This window comes from Oncorhynchus gorbuscha, linkage group LG14, assembly GCF_021184085.1.
Source record: "Oncorhynchus gorbuscha isolate QuinsamMale2020 ecotype Even-year linkage group LG14, OgorEven_v1.0, whole genome shotgun sequence".
Lineage (NCBI taxonomy): Eukaryota > Metazoa > Chordata > Actinopteri > Salmoniformes > Salmonidae > Oncorhynchus > Oncorhynchus gorbuscha.
The window spans coordinates 30,293,898-30,315,307 of NC_060186.1; the positions used below are offsets into that span (position 1 = coordinate 30,293,898).

Genomic DNA, 21,410 nt, shown 5'->3' on the forward strand with positions numbered 1-21,410 from the left:
TGTTCAATAGTTCCAAAACATGCGGTGATTTTGCAGAGAGCCACATCAATTCACAGAAATACTCATAATAAACATTGATGAAAGATACAACTATTACACATGGCTCTTTAGATAAACTTCTCCTTAATGCAACTGCTGTGTCAGATGTTTAAAAAACTTTACGGAAAAAGCATACCATGCAATAATCTGAGTACGGCACTCAGAGACCAAACAGCCAAAGAAATATCCCCACGTTGGGTAGTCAACATTAGTCAGAAATAGCATTATAAATATTCACTTACCTTTGATGATCTTCATCAGAATGCACTCGCAGGAATCGCAGTTCCACAATAAATGTTTGTTTTGTTCGATAATTTCCATAATTCATGTCCAAATTCCTCCTTGTTTTTAGCACGTTCAGCCCAGTAATCCAAATTCATGATGCGCGAGCAGACAAAAAGTTGAAAAGTTCCGTTACAGTCAGTAGAAACATGTCAAACGATGTGTAGAATCAATCTTTAGGGTGTTTTTAACATAAATCTTCAATAATATTCCAACCGGAGAATTCCATTGTCTTCAGAAAAGCAATGGATCAGGAGCTACCTCTCATGTGAATGCGCATGACCAGCTCGTGGCTGCTGGCAGACCTCTGACACATTCCCCTCTCATTCGGCTCCCCTTCACAGTAGAAGCCTCAAACAAGTTTCTAAAAACTGTTGACATCTAGTTGAAGCCTTAGGAAGTGCAAAATGACCAATATCCCACTGTATCTTCAATAGGGTCTGCGTTAAAAAAACTACAAGCCTCAGATTTCCCACTTCCTGTTTTGATTTTTTCTCAGGTTTTTGCCTGCCATATGATTTCTGTTATACTCACAGACATCATTCAAACAGTTTTAGAAACTTCAGAGTGTTTTCTATCCAAATATACTAATATGCATATATTAGCAACTGGGACTGAGGAGCAGGCAGTTTACTCTGGGCACCTTATTCATCCAAGCTACTCAATACTGCCCCCAGCCATAAGAAGTTATTAACAAGAGACAATTGCAGCAGTTACGATCGTGGTATTCTGTGTTCCACATCGATCTGTCTGGCAAGGTTTGGGTCTGAAACCTCTGTCACCTGATTGGTTCTACAGGTGCTGCTAACGGTGATATCACTGGAGGGGGCACTCTACCTGGAGCTAAACCTCTGAAGGCTCCAAGAGGAGATACACCTGGTGAAGGAGAGGGAGATGCAGGAGGAGGAGCAGGAGGTGTTGGTGGAGGTCCTGATGGTGCAGGAGGAGCAGGCAGTGGATCTGGCGGAGTAGGAAGAGATGGTGATGGTAGAGGAGGAGGACCAGGAGGAGCAGGCAGTGGATCTGGCGGTGTAGGAAGAGATGGTGATGGTAAAGGAGGAGGAGGACCAGGAGGAGCAGGGGGGAAAGACGGTGGTGCAGTTAGAGTGGGAGGAAGTCCTAACGGTACAGGGGGAGCTGGAGGTTCAGGAGTTGGAGGAGCAGGAGTAGAACCTGGAGGAGTTGGAGGAGGTGCAGGACCAGGCAGTAGTGACAAACCACCCAAAGGTACAGTTTAAAAGCTACTATAACAAGACTATATAGGGCTGTCACTGTTAACGAAGTAAAGATTAAGATGACACTTTAATGATCTGTTGGTCTCTGCAGCTTTAGGTTATGGAGCAGGTGGGGATGGCAGTCTGGGTGCAGGAGGTGCTGGAGGAGCAGCTCTGGTCCCTGGGAGTGGTGGTGCTGGTGATGTAGGAGCTGGAACCCCCAAACCAGGAAAAAGTAAGCCATGACTGCAAACCAGATAAGTCTTCTGGTTTCAACTCAACACCACAACAAGATGATTGTCCTGATGTTTTCATTATGGTAATTATTCTCTCTGCAGGCTACGGAGCTGGTGGAGTCCTGCCAGGTGGAGGTATGTTAAAGTTACTGCCCTGTCAGTCTGAAAGGAGTTCACACACGTAATGTTAATTTTATTAGAGCATTAATCACAGGCTTGGTTTCTCAGGTCTACGTTACCCAACTGGGGCTAGAGAAGGACTGGGCTCAGGGAAGCCGGGCAAAGGTACCTTTGAGCATTCTTTCAGCTGTCTGCATGTCTTTCTGTGTTTGTATCTCTTCTAAAAAAATATCTGCTTCAAGCTCATCCATGTAATTTCTCTTTCCTCCACTTAGGATATGGTGCTGGCCAATTTGGAGCAGGAAGACGACGTCCTGGAGGATATGGTGCCGGACCAGGCGGATACGGAGCCAGTCCTGGAGGATATGGCACTGGACCCGGTGGTTATGGGGCCAGACCCGTTGGTTATGGTGCTGGTCCAGGTGGTTATGGGGCTGGAGCTGGTCCTGGTGGCTATGGTGCTGGGCAAGGTGGCCATGGTTCTGGGCCAGGTGGCTACGGGACAGGGGCTGGGCCTGGAGGATATGGATCCAAACCATACAAGACTGGAGGTGCTGGAGCCGGTGGTGTTGGTGGAGGTCTGGGTGGAGCTGGCAGCCTGGGTGCCATAGGAGCCGGACCAGGAGGAGTGGGTGGAGGTCAAGGAGGCGGTCTAGGTGGAGGTCAAGGTGGAGCTGGACCAGGTGGATATATACCAGGTGGAGTTGGTAGCAGATACCCCACAGGTGCTGGAACAGGTACAGGAACTGGCACTGGAAAACCACCTAAATGTATTGTGACATGCATTTTTAATAATGTCACATCACATTTACATCATGTGTGAAAATAAAAATGTATCCAGTGTCTGTGAATTCACTGTCCCCTCTGTTTCAGGCTATGGGAGAGCTGTTGGAGCTGGAGATGGGCTTGGTGGTTATGGTGGCGGAACAGTTGGTTATGGACCAGGAGGAACCGGGGCCGGACTAGGTGGGGCTGGGGCCGGGCAAGGTGGATATGGTGCCGGACATAAAGGTTATGGACCAGGTGGAGCAGGGCCGGGAGGAGCTGGGGTCAGACCAGGTGGAGCAGAGGCCAGACCTGGTGGCTATGGTGCAGGGCCTGGAGGTTATGGGCCTGGGGCTGGTCTTGGTCCTGGAGGTTATGGGGCTGAACCTGGTGGCTATGGACCAGGTGGAGCAGGGCCAGGAGGAGCTGGGGTCAGACCAGGTGGAGCCAGACCAGGTGGAGCAGAGGCAGGACCTGGTGGCTATGGTGCTGGGCCTGGAGGTTATGGGCCTGGGGCTGGTCTTGGTCCTGGCGGAGCTGGTCCTGGAGGTTATGGGGCTGGACCTGGTGGCTATGGACCAGGTGGCGCTGGATCTCATAAATATGGTGAGTACATAATCTTTTTAGATGTTCCATTCATTCTCTCAAAGAATAATAATCTTTGTTCTGATGAAGTTCTTCCACTGACAGGTATGCTAAGTGGTTCCCTTGGAGGGGGACAAGCAGCTGGCCAGGGAAGAGTGCCAGGAGGGGGAGCAAGGACTGGGCTAGGTCAGGGAGGAGTGCCTGGAGAGGGAGCAGGTACCGGGCTAGGCCATGGAGGAGTGCCTGGATCTGGGCTTGGTGGCGGTAGTAGTCCGGGTGCTGGGTATGTACCTGGCATTGGAACCCATGGAGGTTATGGACCAGGAGGTGGTGCTGGGACCGGACTTGGTCAGGGAAGAGCCGGGGCCGGACCAGGTGGCTATGGACCACCTGGAGCTGGGGCTGGACAGGGAACTGGAGCTGGAGGTACTGAAAATAACTGCTTTTAAGTGTGGATCAATAGAGATCATCTCTTTGTATTTATTTATACACCTCTCCACTCAGAAAAATGCACTTTAGAGCAAACAATTTGTGATACCTGTTTTGTATTGCAGGGTATGACGCAAATGCAAAAGCTCGTAAATATGGTGAGTATGTAATCTTTTTAGAAGTTCCATTAATTCTCGCAAGGAATAATCTTTTTGCTGATGAAGTTCTTCCACTGACAGGTATGCTAAGTGGTACCATTGGAGGAGGACAAGCAGCTGGCCAGGGAAGTGTGCCAGGAGGGGGAGCATGGACTGGAGTAGGCCAGGGTGGAGTGCCTGGATCTGGGCTTGGTGGTGGTGGAGGTGTCCCCAGTGGTTATGGTCCTGGAGCTGGATTTGGACCTGGTGGTGGAACTGTTGGTGGTTATGGACCAGGAGGGGGTGCTGGGACCGGACTTGGCCAGGGAGGAGTTGGGGTCGTACCAGATGGCTATGGGACTGGGCCTGGTGGTTATGGACCAGGTGGAGCCGGACAGGGTGCAGTGAAGCCAAACAAATCAGGTTATGGCTCCTCCTCCTCGGGTGGAGCTCTCTTTGGACCAGGTATGGAAGAAAACATACTTGTATCCCCTCTGTAGTTAACTGTCCAGGGTCTTGGTGTAGCTACAACTGATGATGACTAGACACCTGCTTACCTTTTCACTGGCCTTCTGGCGCTTTTGAATTTACAATCAATCTGTTCTTCAGGTGTGTCCAGTTTACCTGTGTTAGTCCATAGGTGCGTTTAAGAAGGGAAACATTCCATTTGTTTTGTATATAACCTTGATGCATTTTAGGATACATGTGAATTATAAATGTTTTGCCAAATAAGGTATTTCTTTGGCAATTTTGAAACATAAATATATTTGTAATACATACATTTGGAAATATATCTTTGGGCCAATTCTTTATATTTACCATGTATTTGATATGGGAAGGTCATTGTTTGGCGAACATAAGTATCTGTTTCGGGTTTAAACTGCTGATACAAATAATAATGTGGCTGTGTAGGGTTTCTATGCAGTAATAATAGCAAAGTAATTTGCACTTTGAATATTGCTGGTAAAAAGTCACAGTTATCCATACTAAGATTTGCTATTTGCAGCTTTACCGTAACATTTTGGAATGGTAATTCAAATGGTTGAACTGAAATTGTTCATCGCAAACAGCACCCTTGTTGAACTCCCCTCTATCTTACACACACCCTAACACACCTGTACCTCTTATCCAGGTGGTGGAGCAGGTGGGGTACCTGGTGCTGGAGCTACCGGGAGAAGAGGAGGAGTACCAGGTTAGTTACCTGGGGGGTAAATATAGGGTGTACCTGGAGTTAGGTACAAGGTGAACTACCAAGGGGGGTAGGAACATACATCCCATGTGTTGGTATTCTCTGTAGCCTCTGCTTGTTTAGTGCAGGCTAGATGGCTTGTTTACTGTGTGCTCTTTCCAGGTTATTATGGCTCCCAGGGTGGAGCTGGTTATCAACCAGGTTATTATGGCTCCCAGGGTAGAGCTGGCTATCAACCAGGTTATTATGGCTCCCAGGGTGGAGCTGGCTATCAACCAGGTTATTATGGCTCCCAGGGTGGAGCTGGCTATCAACCAGGTTATTATGGCTCCCAGGGTAGAGCTGGCTATCAACCAGGTTATTATGGCTCCCAGGGTGGAGCTGGCTATCAACCAGGTTATTATGGCTCCCATGGTGGAGCTGGCTATCAACCAGGTTATTATGGCTCCCAGGGTGGAGCTGGCTATCAACCAGGTTATTATGGCTCCCAGGGTAGAGCTGGCTATCAACCAGGTTATTATGGCTCCCAGGGTGGAGCTGGCTATCAACCAGGTTATTATGGCTCCCAGGTTAGAGCTGGCTATCAACCAGGTTATTATGGCTCCCAGGGTGGAGCTGGCTATCAACCAGGTTATTATGGCTCCCAGGGTAGAGCTGGCTATCAACCAGGTTATTATGGCTCCCAGGGTGGAGCTGGCTATCAACCAGGTTATTATGGCTCCCAGGGTGGAGCTGGCTATCAACCAGATTATTATGGCTCCCAGGGTGGAGCTGGCTATCAACCAGGTGAGAGAGCAACACCGCAAAGGCCATGGAGCTTTAACAGTGCAAGTGTTATGAACATGTTGCTAACTATGGTTCTGAATTCAAACATGCAGGCTCTAAGGAGCTGTTCTTTAGTTACACAAACTGACCTGTCCTGTGTTAAACACACACACACACACACACACACACACACACACACACACACACACACACACACACACACACACACACACACACACACACACACACACACACACACACACACACACACACACACACACACACACACACACACACACACACACACACACACACACACACACACACACACACACACACACACACACACACACACACACACACACACATACATCCAACCAAACTGAGCAACTGGGCAAGAAGGACTTTGGTCAGGGAGGTGACCAACAACTCAATGACCACTCTGACAGAACGACAGAGTTTCTTGGCTGAGACGGGAGCACCTGCCAGAAGGACAACAGTCTCTATAGCACTTCACCAAACTGGGCTTTATGGGAGTGTGGCAAGACAAGAGGTCGCTCCTGAGACAAACGAACATGACAGCAAACCTGGAGTTTGCAAACGGCATGTGAAAGTCTGAGTGCATAAGACAAAATATTCTGTGGCCTGATGAGAAAAAAATGTAAGTCTTTGAAATGTAACTCCTTGACCTGAATGCAAAGCGCTATGTCTGGAGAATACAGCTCATCACCCTTCCAACACCATCCCTACTGTGAAACATGGTGGTAGCAGCATCATGTTATGGGGATGCTTTTCAGCAGCAGAGACTGGGAGTCTGTTAAGGATAGAGGGAACAATGAATGGAGCCAAATAAAGGTAAATAAAGGTAAAGCCAAATAAAGGTAAATCCTGCTTCAGCGTGCAAACAACCTTAGACTTGGGCGAAGATGGACAATGACCAAAGCATATACAGCCAAAGCAACGCTGGAATGGCTTCAGAACAAGAATGTGATAGTCCTTGAGTGGCCCAGCCAAAGCCCAGACTTGAATCCCATTGAACATTTTTGGAAAGACTTAATGATTGCTGTGCACCACCACTCCCCCGTCTAACTTAACAGAGCTTGAGAAAATCTGCAAGGAAGAATGGGAGAAAATCCCCAAATCCAGATGTGCAAAGCTGATACAGACATTTCCAAGACGGCTTAAAGCTGTAATGGCCGCCAAAGGGGCTTCTAAGTATTGAGTCAGGTGTGTGAATACTAATGTAAATGAGAGATTTCTGTATTTTATGTTCAATACATTTGCAAACATTTCTAGTTTTCACTTTGTCATTATGGGGTATTGTGTGTACGTGAGTGAGAAAAAATATATATCTAATACATTTTGAATTCAGGCTGTAACACAACAAAATGTGGAATAAGTCAAGGGGTATGAATACTTTCTGAAGTTACTGTATATGTGGTCACCTAGGGGGGTGAGGGAGAGCGATAATTCCCAAGAGGACAAAAGAGACCCTTGCTTATGGTGTCGAGAGTACACACTGAACATATACACGTTACCACAGAGATCATACATCCATATAGCATCAGAGTTACCCTCAGTGAACAAGTTTCAGATAGTTACCAAACACGAATCCTTACTATTATTATATCACACATTCCAATGTTAAGTCCTCTGGATACTGTAGAGAGAGAATTTGGCCTCTTGACAGGGAAGGGCTGACTGACCTTTGGGCATTGTATTGGGCCATTTGCCATGCGGCCAGAAGTGATGTAGAGCACATAAATTAGGACCGAGACTACAATGTCAATTCACAAATACCAATTCATCTCTGCTTCAAAATAGTCAATAGTGAAATATCTAAATAACAGCCAAGGTGTCGTAAAACATTGTTGCGACGCCATATCAAAGCACTTTTTCTCAATATTTCTAAGTGTAATCCTCCACTGTGTATGCTAGAAGATGTTAAGGAGTTTTACTATAGAGACCTCTCACATGAGTTTATATTCACTATGATCTCCCATGGTATGAAAAAAGAGGTTGGAAAAGCTTTAGTATACAATTTTCTGAGAGTCAAAGTCTTTGGTTTTTATTAAACATTGATGTTGCAGAGATGTCAGTCCTTTATTTATTATGTTAACAAATGCCTGACAAAAAATGAACAGATTAAATAGTCAGTTTAGTAGGAATGATCAGCTGTTTATTATGACTGATGTGGGTTTGTCTATTTCCTGTTATTTTTCTTCTCCTCTAGGAGGCTACGGAGTAGGAGAAGCGGGACAGTCAGGGCAGAAATGTAAGACATTCCGCTTCACATATTATAATCAATTACTGTCCTGATACTCAAATGCACATGTAAGCACAAATACACATGTACGCATGTTCACTCCCGCTTGCTCACAGTTAATTAACACATGTTAATCTTGATTAGCTTGACACCTCACTAAGTCAGAATGATTAACATAATGAAACACAATATCAGCTCAAAGACTCGCAAATAGTTTGCTATTCTTTTGTCTTTTAGGGACTTGGTCTCATTTTGCTTAGTGATGAATTGAGTCAAAACTACTTGACCTTATGGCACAACACCTGATACATGAAATAGACATGTTTCTGGCATTCCTGAGCTGTACTGGACACATAAGGTTTAAATAGATGAACCTCCTTGTCTTATTCTACTCTTCCAGCAAAGGCACAGAAGGCAGCCAAATACACAGCCATGCAAGGCTTCCTGGGAGCACGCAGCTACAGAGGTAAACAACAACACCAGAGCACAATGTCTTGTGTTGTAAATAATATACAGTGGGGTCCAAAATGATTTACCTACTTGATAAAGATGAGCTATGCTGTGTGCTCAATTTTTTTTGAAATTATATTATTTCATACTAATACAATAGCTCACAGAAATATATTTTGTTTAACAGGTAATCATTTTTTTCTCAAAAAAAAGGTAGGGGTCAAAATGGTTGAAACCTCTGTTTTTAATAGCTTTCAATACCTCACCTTGCGAGGATGTTTTATTTTTTGGAGAACACATTGGGAGTGATCTTAGTCCATTACTCCGTACAGAATTCGCCTGGTAGAGGTGACCAAATTTTGGGGAAAATGTCCTGGTACTGGGTAAAGTTCATGATGACCTTAACAAGGACCCCAGGACACGTGGAAGCAAAATAGCCCGATAACTTCAAAGATCCACCACCATATTTGTTTTATAGAAAAATAGAACATTAAAACATCTGTCGTTCTGTCCCTGAAAAAGGCAATTAACCCACTGTTCCTAGGCCGTCATTGTAAATAAGAATTTTCTTAACTGACTTGCTTAGTTAAAAAAAGGTCAACTAAAAAAGGTGACATGGCTGGCGGCCCATGGGCTTTGGAACAGTTTTTTGGGCCATTTTTTGACAACGTGTTTGCAATTTCTCAATTTATATAATAAGCCTTTGGCTGATCAGTGGGCAACGGCCAGCCCCCATACCAAGATGGACCAGCACGGTTTTCTGATAGGCTGAGCTGAAGTCACGCAAACTAACATTCAAAGTCAAATGCGACATCAGCAAAGAGACCTGCTCCGACTCCATCATTAGTTAGACAGCCAAGATCATGAATCGTAAAAAACAGAAAGGGTGCCTATAAACGTAGAAAGAGCACATTCTATATTGTAACCTCACTCAACTTCATGGCTAACAGTAAAGGGCATTATCCTAATTATTCCTGTAATGAAAGTGTCTGCCCTACCCCTGTGCCTGTTATGCTGGAGTATGCTGCTGTGATAAGCGAACCACTCTCCTCTTCCCCAATGCACTTGAGAGAAAAATGCGTTCTGATCGTAAAACATTTAAAAATGCAATTGCGGGAAAAACACACCTTTGGAAGCTTCGTCCCCTTGTCCCTGTCAAAGAGAGCAGGGTCTCAGCTTTCTGTATGTATAATTTCTCAACTCTCACTATTCAGCTTAATAACAACTTAATACAACCAAGATATTTGATATGGCTTTGAGATATGGATGGAGCACACACGCCGGAAAAGATTAAACAACTTACTTCTGAACCAAAATGATTTAGTAAATGTCAACCTAGCAAGCCAGGCAACTAAAAGCAATTTTCTAAACAATGCTTTGGTTAATTTCTAACTAGTTAGCTAGCTAGCTGGCTAGCCAGTTCAAATAATGACCAAAGTATAGCTGACAACTTAAGCTACTTTTTATTCGTTATTACAGGAAAATAAATCCACAACATTATTTACAAGGTAATGGCGAGCTTACAGAAAATAGCTTACTGCAACAGTGTGAATAAATAACAGTAGGTAATTATTTTAGAGAACTTTAGAACTCCTGCATTGTTTGGTCACAGGAGGATTTGTCTGGTTGCTGTGGATGTCCGGTAACCATGGCAACGACCTTGTGTCAGTCGCAGAGGCGTAAACTTTTTAAATGTCTGTGCGAAAAGGAAACCGACAGTTGCAGCGAAGGCCTACAGACATTCCACCAGAGTTTGACTCGCATTCTAAATTGTCTACAGACATGTCGTTAGACCAATTATAAACCGGCCTTAAGACATTAGCTTGGCTTTTGTAACGTATAAGGCTGAAGCAGACAGGCTGACAGACAGAGAACAAAAAGAAGCACAGAGTTACAGCAGAGAAGACGCTGAGACAGACAGCACAACAGGGAGGGAAACGAAATGGCTAGAGCAGAGGCACAGTTAATAGCGGTGAGTTGTATCGCCAGGAGTGTTTTTACACATTGTATTTGTTTAAAAAAATAAGCTGGTTAAAAAAGATGAGGACAATATCTCGCCAGTCACTGGTACAGAAATGGGTTGATAAACACTGTACTGTACTGTTATGTGTCAGCACTACTGCCTGTTTTTAACTAAGGTGTGTAGGGGCAGGGTAGAGCAGGGGTCGGCAACAAGTGGCCGACGGGCCAATATGAGTGATTTTTTAGTACATCATGTTTTATGTGTACAGTACCAGTCAAAAGTTTGGACACACAAAACTATGAAATAACACATATGAAATCATGTAGTAACCAACAACAAAAAAGTGTTATAGGCACACCTGTTAATTGAAATGCATTCCAGTGCATTCATGAAGCTGCTTGAGAGAATGCTAAGAGTGTGCAAAGCTGTCATCAAGGCAAAGGATGGCTACTTTGAAGAGTCAGTTATATTTTAATTTGTTTAACACTTTTTTGGTTACTACATGATTCCATATGTGTTATTTCATAGTTTTGATGTCTTCACTATTATTATACAATGTAGAAAATAGTAAAAAATTAAGAAAACCCCTTGAATGATTAGGTGTTGTCCAAACTTTTGACTGGTACTGTACTGCATATAAATAAATAAGAATTTGTTCTTAACTGACTTGCCTAGGTTAAAAGGTAAAAAATAAAATATGTATACATATTGGGACGAGTTGGTAGTGCGCACAGTGATGTGGGCTAGTGAGGATGAAATTCCAGGGCCGAATTCTTGTTCCAGTCCGTCCCTGACAGTAGGTATGGGATTCTTTTCTGCTTTCATTTCGATACTAAACCCACCACTGGTGTACGTGGCCAAAGAGCTCTATTTTCATGTCATCTGACAAAAGCACAGTTCCAATCCAAATGCCGTTTAGCAAACTCCAGGCGTTTCATTTACATTTACATTTAAGTCATTTAGCAGACGCTCTTATCCAGAGCGACTTACAAATTGGTGCATTCACCTTATGACATCCAGTGGAGCAGTCACTTTACAATAGTGCATCTAAAACTTAAGGGGGGGGGGTGAGAGGGATTACTTATCCTATCCTAGGTATTCCTTAAAGAGGTGGGGTTTCAGGTGTCTCCGGAAGGTGATGATTGACTCCGCTGTCCTGGCGTTGTGAGGGAGTTTGTTCCACCATTGGGGGGGCCAGGACAGCGAACAGTTTTGACTGGGCTGAGCGGGAGCTGTACTTCCTCAGTGGTAGGGAGGCGAGCAGGCCAGAGGTGGATGAACGCAGTGCCCTTGTTTGGGTGTAGGGCCTGATCAGAGCCTGGAGGTACTGAGGTGCCGTTCCCCTCACAGCTCCGTAGGCAAGCACCATGGTCTTGTAGCGGATGCGAGCTTCAACTGGAAGCCAGTGGAGAGAGCGGAGGAGCGGGGTGACGTGAGAGAACTTGGGAAGGTTGAACACCAGACGGGCTGCGGCGTTCTGGATGAGTTGAAGGGGTTTAATGGCACAGGCAGGGAGCCCAGCCAACAGCGAGTTGCAGTAATCCAGACGGGAGATGACAAGTGCCTGGATTAGGACCTGCGCCGCTTCCTGTGTGAGGCAGGGTCGTACTCTGCGGATGTTGTAGAGCATGAACCTACAGGAACGGGCCACCGCCTTGATGTTGGTTGAGAACGACAGGGTGTTGTCCAGGATCACGCCAAGGTTCTTGGCGCTCTGGGAGGAGGACACAATGGAGTTGTCAACCGTGATGGCGAGATCATGGAACGGGCAGTCCTTCCCCGGGAGGAAGAGCAGCTCCGTCTTGCCGAGGTTCAGCTTGAGGTGGTGATCCGTCATCCACACTGATATGTCTGCCAGACATGCAGAGATGCGATTCGCCACCTGGTCATCAGAAGGGGGAAAGGAGAAGATTAATTGTGTGTCGTCTGCATAGCAATGATAAGAGAGACCATGTGAGGTTATGACAGAGCCAAGTGACTTGGTGTATAGCGAGAATAGGAGAGGGCCAAGAACAGAGCCCTGGGGGACACCAGTGGTGAGAGCGCGTGGTGAGGAGACAGATTCTCGCCACGCCACCTGGTAGGAGCGACCTGTCAGGTAGGACGCAATCCAAGCGTGGGCCGCGCCGGAGATGCCCAACTCGGAGAGGGTGGAGAGGAGGATCTGATGGTTCACAGTATCGAAGGCAGCCGATAGATCTAGAAGGATGAGAGCAGAGGAGAGAGAGTTAGCTTTAGCAGTGCGGAGCGCCTCCGTGATACAGAGGAGAACAGTCTCAGTTGAATGACTAGTCTTGAAACCTGACTGATTTGGATCAAGAAGGTCATTCAGAGAGAGATAGCGGGAGAGCTGGCCAAGGACGGCACGTTCAAGAGTTTTGGAGAGAAAAGAAAGAAGGGATACTGGTCTGTAATTGTTGACATCGGAGGGATCGAGTGTAGGTTTTTTCAGAAGGGGTGCAACTCTCGCTCTCTTGAAGACGGAAGGGACGTAGCCAGCGGTCAGGGATGAGTTGATGAGCGAGGTGAGGTAAGGGAGGAGGTTTCCGGAAATGGTCTGGAGAAGAGAGGAGGGGATAGGGTCAAGCGGGCAGGTTGTTGGGCGGCTGGCCGTCACAAGACGCGAGATTTCATCTGGAGAGAGAGGGGAGAAAGAGGTCAGAGCACAGGGTAGGGCAGTGTGAGCAGAACCAGCGGTGTCGTTTGACTTAGCAAACGAGGATCGGATGTCGTCGACCTTCTTTTCAAAATGGTTGACGCAGTCATCTGCAGAGAGGGAGGAGGGGGGGGGGAGGAGGATTCAGGAGGGAGGAGAAGGTCTGCAAAGAGCTTCCTAGGGTTAGAGGCAGATGCTTGGAATTTAGCGTGGTAGAAAGTGGCTTTAGCAGCAGAGACAGAGGAGGAAAATGTAGAGAGGAGGGAGTGAAAGGATGCCAGGTCCGCAGGGGAGGCGAGTTTTCCTCCATTTCCGCTCGGCTGCCCGGAGCCCTGTTCTGTGAGCTCGCAATGAGTCATCGAGCCACGGAGCGGGAGGGGAGGACCGAGCCGGCCTGGAGGATAGGGGACATAGAGAGTCAAAGGATGCAGAGAGGGAGGAGAGGAGGGTTGAGGAGGCAGAATCAGGAGATAGGTGGGAGAAGGTTTGAGCGGAGGGAAGAGATGATAGGATGGAAGAGGAGAGAGTAGCGGGGGAGAGAGAGCGAAGGTTGGGACGGCGCGATACCATCCGAGTAGGGGCAGTGTGGGAGGTGTTGGATGAGAGCGAGAGGGAAAAGGATACAAGGTAGTGGTCGGAGACTTGGAGGGGAGTTGCAATGAGGTTAGTGGAAGAACAGCATCTAGTAAAGATGAGGTCGAGCGTATTGCCTGCCTTGTGAGTAGGGGGGAAGGTGAGAGGGTGAGGTCAAAAGAGGAGAGGAGTGGAAAGAAGGAGGCAGAGAGGAAAGAGTCAAAGGTAGACGTGGGGAGGTTAAAGTCGCCCAGAACTGTGAGAGGTGAGCCGTCCTCAGGAAAGGAGCTTATCAAGGCATCAAGCTCATTGATGAACTCTCCGAGGGAACCTGGAGGGCGATAAATGATAAGGATGTTAAGCTTGAAAGGGCTAGTAACTGTGACAGCATGGAATTCAAAGGAGGCGATAGGCAGATGGGTAAGGGGAGAAAGAGAGAATGACCACTTGGGAGAGATGAGGATCCCGGTGCCACCACCCCGCTGACCAGACGCTCTCGGGGTGTGCGAGAACACGTGGGCGGACGAAGAGAGAGCAGTAGGAGTAGCAGTGTTGTCTGTGGTGATCCATGTTTCCGTCAGTGCCAAGAAGTCGAGGGACTGGAGGGAGGCATAGGCTGAGATGAACTCTGCCTTGTTGACCGCAGATTGGCAGTTCCAGAGGCTACCGGAGACCTGGAACTCCACGTGGGTCGTGCGCGCTGGGACCACCAGAGTAGGGTGGCCGCGGCCACGCGGTGTGGAGCGTTTGTATGGTCTGTGCAGAGAGGAGAGAACAGGGATAAACAGACACATAGTTGACAGGCTACAGAAGAGGCTACGCTAATGCAAAGGAGATTGGAATGACAAGTGGACTACACGTCTCGAATGTTCAGAAAGTTAAGCTACGTAGCAAGAATCTTATTGACTAAAATGATTAAAATGATACAGTACTGCTGACGTAGGCTAGCTGGCAGTGGGTGCGTTGTTGACACTACACTAATCAAGTCGTTCCGTTGAGTGTAATAGTTTCTGCAGTGTTGCTATTCGGGGGCTAGCTGGCTAGCTAGCAGTGTTGTTTACGTTACGTTGCGTTAAAAGAACGACAATAGCTGGCTAGCGAACCTAGAAAATCGCTCTAGACTACACAATTATCTTTGATACAAAGACGGCTATGTAGCTAGCTATGTAGCTAGCTACGATCAAACAAATCAAACCGTTGTACTGTAATGAAATGAAGTGAAAATGTGATACTACCTGTGAATGCGACCGGGTTGTTGAGTTCTATACAGAAGACGTTGGCTAGCGTTGGCTAGCTAGCAGAGTCACCTACGTTAAGGACGACAAATAGCTGGCTAGCTAACCTCGGTAAATTAAGATAATCACTCTAAGACTACACACTCTAAACCTAAACAACACAATTATCTTGGATACGATGATACGAAGACAGCAAAGACAGCTATGTAGCTAGCTAACACTACACTAATCAAGTCGTTCAGTTGAGTGTAATAGTTTCTCCAGTGCAGCTAATCAGTGGACGTTAGCTAGCTGGCTAGTGAAGACTACGTTAGGACGGCGAAATACGATAATTACGCAATTATCTTTGATACAAAGACGGCTATGTAGATAGCTGAGAAGAAATTGCTAAGATTAGACAAATCAAATCGTTGTGCTATAATGAAATATAATGAAAAAGTTATACTACCCGCGGGAGCGAAGTGCAGATGCGACCACTCGCTCCAACCGGAACCGTCAGATAAAAATATTGACGAATACGCTGATTCGGTGTGCGAGTTCATTAGAACGTGCGTTGAAGATGTCGTTCCCATAGCAACGATAAAAACATTCCCTAACCAGAAACCGTGGATTGATGGCAGCATTCGCGTGAAACTGAAAGCGCGAACCACTGCTTTTAATCAGGGCAAGGTGTCTGGTAACATGACCGAATATAAACAATGCAGCTATTCCCTCCGCAAGGCTATTAAACAAGCTAAGCGTCAGTACAGAGACAAAGTAGAATCTCAATTCAACGGCTCAGACACAAGAGGCATGTGGAAGTTTCCATTTGTTGGATGACATAAAAATAGAGCTCTTTGGCCACGTACACCAGTGGTGAGCTTGGTGTTGAAATGAGAATGCATAACCAGAAAAGAACCCCGTATCAACAGACAAATATGGTGGTGGATCATTGAAGTTATGGGGCTATTTTGCTTCCTTCCACTGGTCCTGGGGCCGTTGTCAGTAATTTCGGACACCACTGTGCATAATACATGTTGTTCCACCCTTGCTATACTGTAAATATTATTTTTTGATTGTATGTAATTTGATCAAATGGCCCTGAGATGCTGTGCTGTGAATGGTCCTTCAGGGGTCGCCAACTGCCAGGGTATATACTGCGGACGGAGGAGGAAGTGAGAGAGCAGCAAAAAGAAGTGACCTCATCAACAACATTGTGGTGCTACTGCATGATTCAAGAATGTACTGATTTTCAACTACTAATATGTCCCTTTTTTCTTTTAAAGTGTGAATCTCGGGCAATGGCAAAACCAGAGCCTGTTTGATCTTTTATTCTGAAACTGTGATCATGTGTTTATTGTTCCTCACCTGTACCCCTTTAGCCCCTCCTGTGTGTACCCCATTTACCCATTTAGCTCCACCAAGAATCATGTTTGTTTAAAACACTGATACTAAGGCGTCCCACAACGGAGTGCCTCTAGACCTGTCTGTATGCTGACTAAACTGTCTGTTTTCTGATTAATGTGACTAACATCCCTCTATAAAGCTATGCTATTGACACACAGGCCCAGACTTACTCAACATTTGCACCTGCACTTTTCAATATACCTAGTTTTTGTTCAAGTTGTTTAGTTGCAAACATTTACAATATCTGGCCCAAGGAGTCTTGAGATATATACACACACTGCTGCCATAAATTAAAATCATAGGAGATCTCTTTAGAGTGGTAATCTTACAACCACCATTTTTGATTTAGAACTGTGTCTACTCTGAACCCTCAAAAGCAGTGTGTGTCCACAGCAACGCTCATGTTCTAACTCTGATTCTAGTTTCAGCAGTTCTCAAAAAAAGGAGCTTATTGCCCTTAGAGCCATTAGTAAAGGTTTTAAGATCTTATATGCAGTCGTGTATAATGCCTTTACAGAATATATATAGTAAGGTTTAACTAAGCCACTTGCCTGAAATATTATCAACATCTTTCTGAATGGCTGTATAACACTGAATTGCTGTGAGTGTTTTGAATACTTAATCACACCGATATGACTGTGTTAGTACAGCCATAGTTGAGATGACTGAAAATGCAAACGTATATTTTCTTTGTTTAAAATCCTCATCTTGGCTTTACTGAGAGCAACAGTACCTACATGACATTTGCAGTTGATTAAAACTAATATTATAATCATGCTCATCTCCACAGATTGGCCTGTTTTCAGACCTATCACCGTAAAACATAATTCTGTTAACTCAAATTATTTGAAAAACTGATTTCCTTGACTCATTAAATTAAAGCAACACATTTTTTGTAAGTTACCAGTACTCAGTTAATTTAGTTTTAGTGACTTAGAAGATTATGTTAAACAGTAGAGAGCATATAACTGCAGACTGTTGACAAAAGCCCAACGTTTTTACGCGCGTTAATTCACCCAGGAAATAGAATGCATGGGAGAGAATGAGAGACAACAGATGGGCCTCACCGGTGTCATTACACATCAGTTTAGAAGGAAGTCTATTTCTCTCCACATCTACAAGAAGCAATGCTGGTAAAATTCGCAAATAAATTGCCAGAAAATAGACTGTTTTCATCGTTATGTCTGGAAATGTGAAATGTATAGTTAAAAAGTGTCTATTCAGTGTTGATCAGTTTAACTGCCAATACATATTTGAAAACAAATACATAGAATTTCAATCACAGGCATATAGCCTAGGCCAGGGGTCTCCAAACTTTTCTAGCCTGAGTTACTTTAAGAAAAATGTGACATGTCGCTTCTCCTCTCCCATTCAACTCTTCCTCAGGTCCTTAGTGTATAAGAGAAAGTAGTGCACGGTTTCCTGTCAATATACCTGGTAAAATAAGGATTAATAAACAGCAAGGGGAGACCTATAAAGTCAGATTTGTTTTCTCCAAAATTATGTTTTCAATTCCCCAAAATACGTTTTCTCTGATTTATATTTTCTGGTTTAAGATGTTGATTTTACTCTCAAAATTACAATTGTTCATAGAGAACTTTGCTCTGAGGACATGTCAATGGTTAAATCACATCAGGATACCTTTTTTTGGGGGGGGGAAACAAATAGATTTCCCCTTTATTGTGCATCTAGCAAGTAAGGAATGTGCCTTCTAATGTGCCAGTCTGGCGATGGTTCTGTACTCCTGCTGCTGCTCATTTAATGGCAAAGTTAGTAAATAACAAATAGATACAAATGATATCTTTACTTATGATAAACTTCTGCCTGGTAAGCCTACTGTCAGCCCACAAGACGGTTATCGCATCACCTGGCTACACACGGAGTGATTGACAACGCGCCACACCATATACAGTAGACAGACAGGCAATACTACCGGAAATGAATTGTCAGATATTGTGAAGGTTTAATTCTTTATGCCAATAGTGGCTAACAAGGGGTGGAATAATGTCAATGTTGCGTTGTTTAGATAAGTGGTAGCTTGCAGTGTCGGATGGGAGATTTGTTTATGACAGTTTGCGATGGAACAGATGAAAAATTGCATATACTTTCAGAATTGTTTGGTGAGCTACTCATAGGTGAGCTGCGAGCTACTGGTAGCTCATGAACAACCTGCTGTAGACCCCAGGCCTTGGCAGACTACGGCTGGGAAACTCGAGGAACTACGATTTCAAGAGAGAATACTATTATGTAGGAAGAACGAACTAGCTAAATTCCTTATAGACTGCTCGGGTTTATTAGCTACAACTCTCCTCATGTTCATGAATAACAATTTTTTAGCCTGTGCAGGCAGGTACGGTGGCTCCCATAGGACATCTAAGATGAGTCAAAAGGAACACGCAAAAATAGTTCCCAGGTGCTATATAGCGAACATAACAATTACAACTGTTTATTATGGATTATCATGACGATTACGTTGGCATACGCTACGCAGTATATGTGAATTGACGCTGGCCTCTCGCAAGCAAATTTCACACCGTTGACAGGCATCTCCGGGTGTAATTTCGGTTTAACACCGATGCAGTTCAAGTCTTTTCACTCTGAATTTAAACTATTTGTTTACTTTAGCTTTTTAAATTATGAAGGAAAAAAATGCTAAAACATTTTCAACAATGTCTACTCTTCTGATTTAAAAAAAAAAAGTGCTTTATTTTTTTACATTGCCTTTGAATGCTCTCTAATGCTAGTGTTACCTGAGGTGTCATGTTACATGTTTAATGAAACTTTGTAATCTTGAGTTATCATCTATGGGCTCTAGTGTTTATATCATTAAGCCCAGACAGACAAAGAACATCTGTGTTTTACCTTAGAAGAGAATGATGCACTTTTTTTTTTACACGGTACACAGTTTTTAAATAAAGAAATTACCTGAATGTTGTGTTGTGAGTCTAATCTTTTCCAACACACACACACACACACACACACACACACACACACACACACACACACACACACACACACACACACACACACACACACACACACACACACACACACACACACACACACACACACACACACACACACACACACACACACACACACACACACACACACACACACACAACTCTAGTGACTGTCTGCTTTTTTGCACAGCAAGAGTAAACAGATACACCCCTCCCACCCAGGCACATGACATTCTGCTCCCAGCATTAACCATACGTGTTCCTCCGCTGGCCTGGCATGCTATACCACCACCGAAACCCTGAGTTACAGCCTGGGGCTATGCGTATCATTAACAGAACCACAGTATACGGTACCAGTCAAATGTTTGGACACATTTCCTTTATTAGACTATCAAAACTATGAAATGACATATGTGGTAGTGAGCATATATTTTAGATTCTTCAAAGTGGCCACACTTTAGCTTGATGACAGCTTTGCACACTCTTGGTATTCTCATTGGTATTGCTTTGAAAATTGATACACTTGTAAACTCACTTTTGAGGAAAGGAGCTATTGAATGTTTTGGTACCTACTGGAGAGCTCTCCTTTGTCTACACCCATTCAGCATTGTTCACACCCTCCAAAGCCAGCCCCACCCATCTCTTTAAGGATTCACATGAGGTCATGTGCTAAACAGTGAGCCTACAATAAGGAAAAATGTCAGGTAAACAGCAAGCGTCCAGACAGAAATATTAGATAAATATTAGATGACGCTTACCCAGACACACTAAATTGATGGGTCATGTGAAAGACATGCTTTTAACGCCCAGCCACATCCAGTGGTGGAAAAAGTACTTAATAAAAATAAAAAAGTACATTATTTTGGCCGTCTAGTTAATTATAAGGAACTTGAAAAGATTTATACTTTTACTCAAGTATGACAATTGACAAAGTATTTGTGTTTAGTGAGTCTGCCAGATCAGATGCAGTAGGGATTCTCTCTTGATATGCGTGTGAATTTGATAATTTTCCTGTCAAAATGTAACGAGTATCTTTGGGTGTCAGGGAAAATGTATGGAGTAAAAAGTACATGATTTTTTTTCAGAATGTAGTTTAGTAAAAGATCCCCAAATATAAATAGTAATGTACAGATACCCCCCAAAAATACTTTAAATTACTGTAACGGTTTTCTTCCGTCGAAGGAGAGGAGGACCAAAATGCAGCGTAGTTCGTGTTCAACATGTTTAATAAAAGACAATAATGTGAACACTACACATATACAAAATTACAAACGTAGCAAAACCCCCCAAAACAATCCTATCTGGTGCAGAGAACACAAAAACAGGAAACAACCACCCACAAACCCCAACACAAAACAAGCTACCTAAATATGGTTCTCAATCAGAGACAATGACTAACACCTGCCTCTGATTGAGAACCATATCAGGCCATACATAGAAATGGACAAACTAGACACACAACATAGAATGCCCACCCAGCTCACGTCCTGACCAACACTAAAACAAGGAAAACACAAAAGAACTATGATCAGTCAGAACGTGACGACCTACTTAAGTATTTTTGACCACGCCCCAAATGCCTTCATACCAGTACATTAGCATACTTTATATACTGTTACACACGTATCATGTAGTATTCCATACACAAGGTAAGGCCATGCAACCTGAGTTGAAACCTGAGTGAGGTGCACATGTACAGTACATAAACAGAACCAAACTTCTTAACCATTAGACCAAAGAAATAATCAGTCTTTGGCCAAGGGTGGTTTTAAGTTGTATGCCGAGCTACTTCATCACCAGAGTGTTTTAACTCGACTCTGCTACACTTATCCTAGATAAAATAAAATAAATGTGGCCTACATGACTGCTGTGTTTCCCTCTGTACTCACTGAAATATACTGTGTGTTAATGTCAAATCTTTTTGTTTTCAGGAGTTCCAGGGCAAGTAGTATAGGCAATAAATATATTACTTTTAAAAGGCAATAACTTTTTGTAGATTAATGGTTTGTAAAATAGTGGTACAGTCTGCTACGACCCCCAGGTTCCAAGTCTGTGGGGGTTCCAAATCTACATCTTCCAGGGTCCATAAAATGATCTTGGTTCCAAATTTGGTGCCTTTACCTCAAAACAGTTCTTCTGAATTGTAAAGAAAAATGG

At 44.4% G+C, this 21,410-nt stretch overlaps 1 protein-coding gene across 5 annotated transcripts in view; it reads left to right on the forward strand.

The window, feature by feature from the left end:
* Positions 1–19,220, forward strand: part of LOC123994765 (fibroin heavy chain-like) — a 71,723-nt gene extending 52,503 nt beyond the window's left edge. For all 5 annotated transcript variants that reach the window (XM_046297745.1, XM_046297746.1, XM_046297747.1 and 2 more), the window contains 13 exons: positions 1,120–1,548; positions 1,648–1,770; positions 1,874–1,906; positions 2,000–2,056; positions 2,167–2,628; positions 2,765–3,262; positions 3,347–3,667; positions 3,796–3,828; positions 3,910–4,272; positions 4,940–4,999; positions 7,995–8,036; positions 8,428–8,493; positions 16,016–19,220. In XM_046297745.1, the coding sequence (XP_046153701.1) occupies positions 1,120–1,548; positions 1,648–1,770; positions 1,874–1,906; positions 2,000–2,056; positions 2,167–2,628; positions 2,765–3,262; positions 3,347–3,667; positions 3,796–3,828; positions 3,910–4,272; positions 4,940–4,999; positions 7,995–8,036; positions 8,428–8,493; positions 16,016–16,062 (2,534 nt within the window). In that variant the 3' untranslated portion in view covers positions 16,063–19,220. The remainder of the gene's footprint in view (positions 1–1,119; positions 1,549–1,647; positions 1,771–1,873; positions 1,907–1,999; positions 2,057–2,166; positions 2,629–2,764; positions 3,263–3,346; positions 3,668–3,795; positions 3,829–3,909; positions 4,273–4,939; positions 5,000–7,994; positions 8,037–8,427; positions 8,494–16,015) is intronic.
* The last annotated feature ends 2,190 nt before the right edge of the window (positions 19,221–21,410 follow it).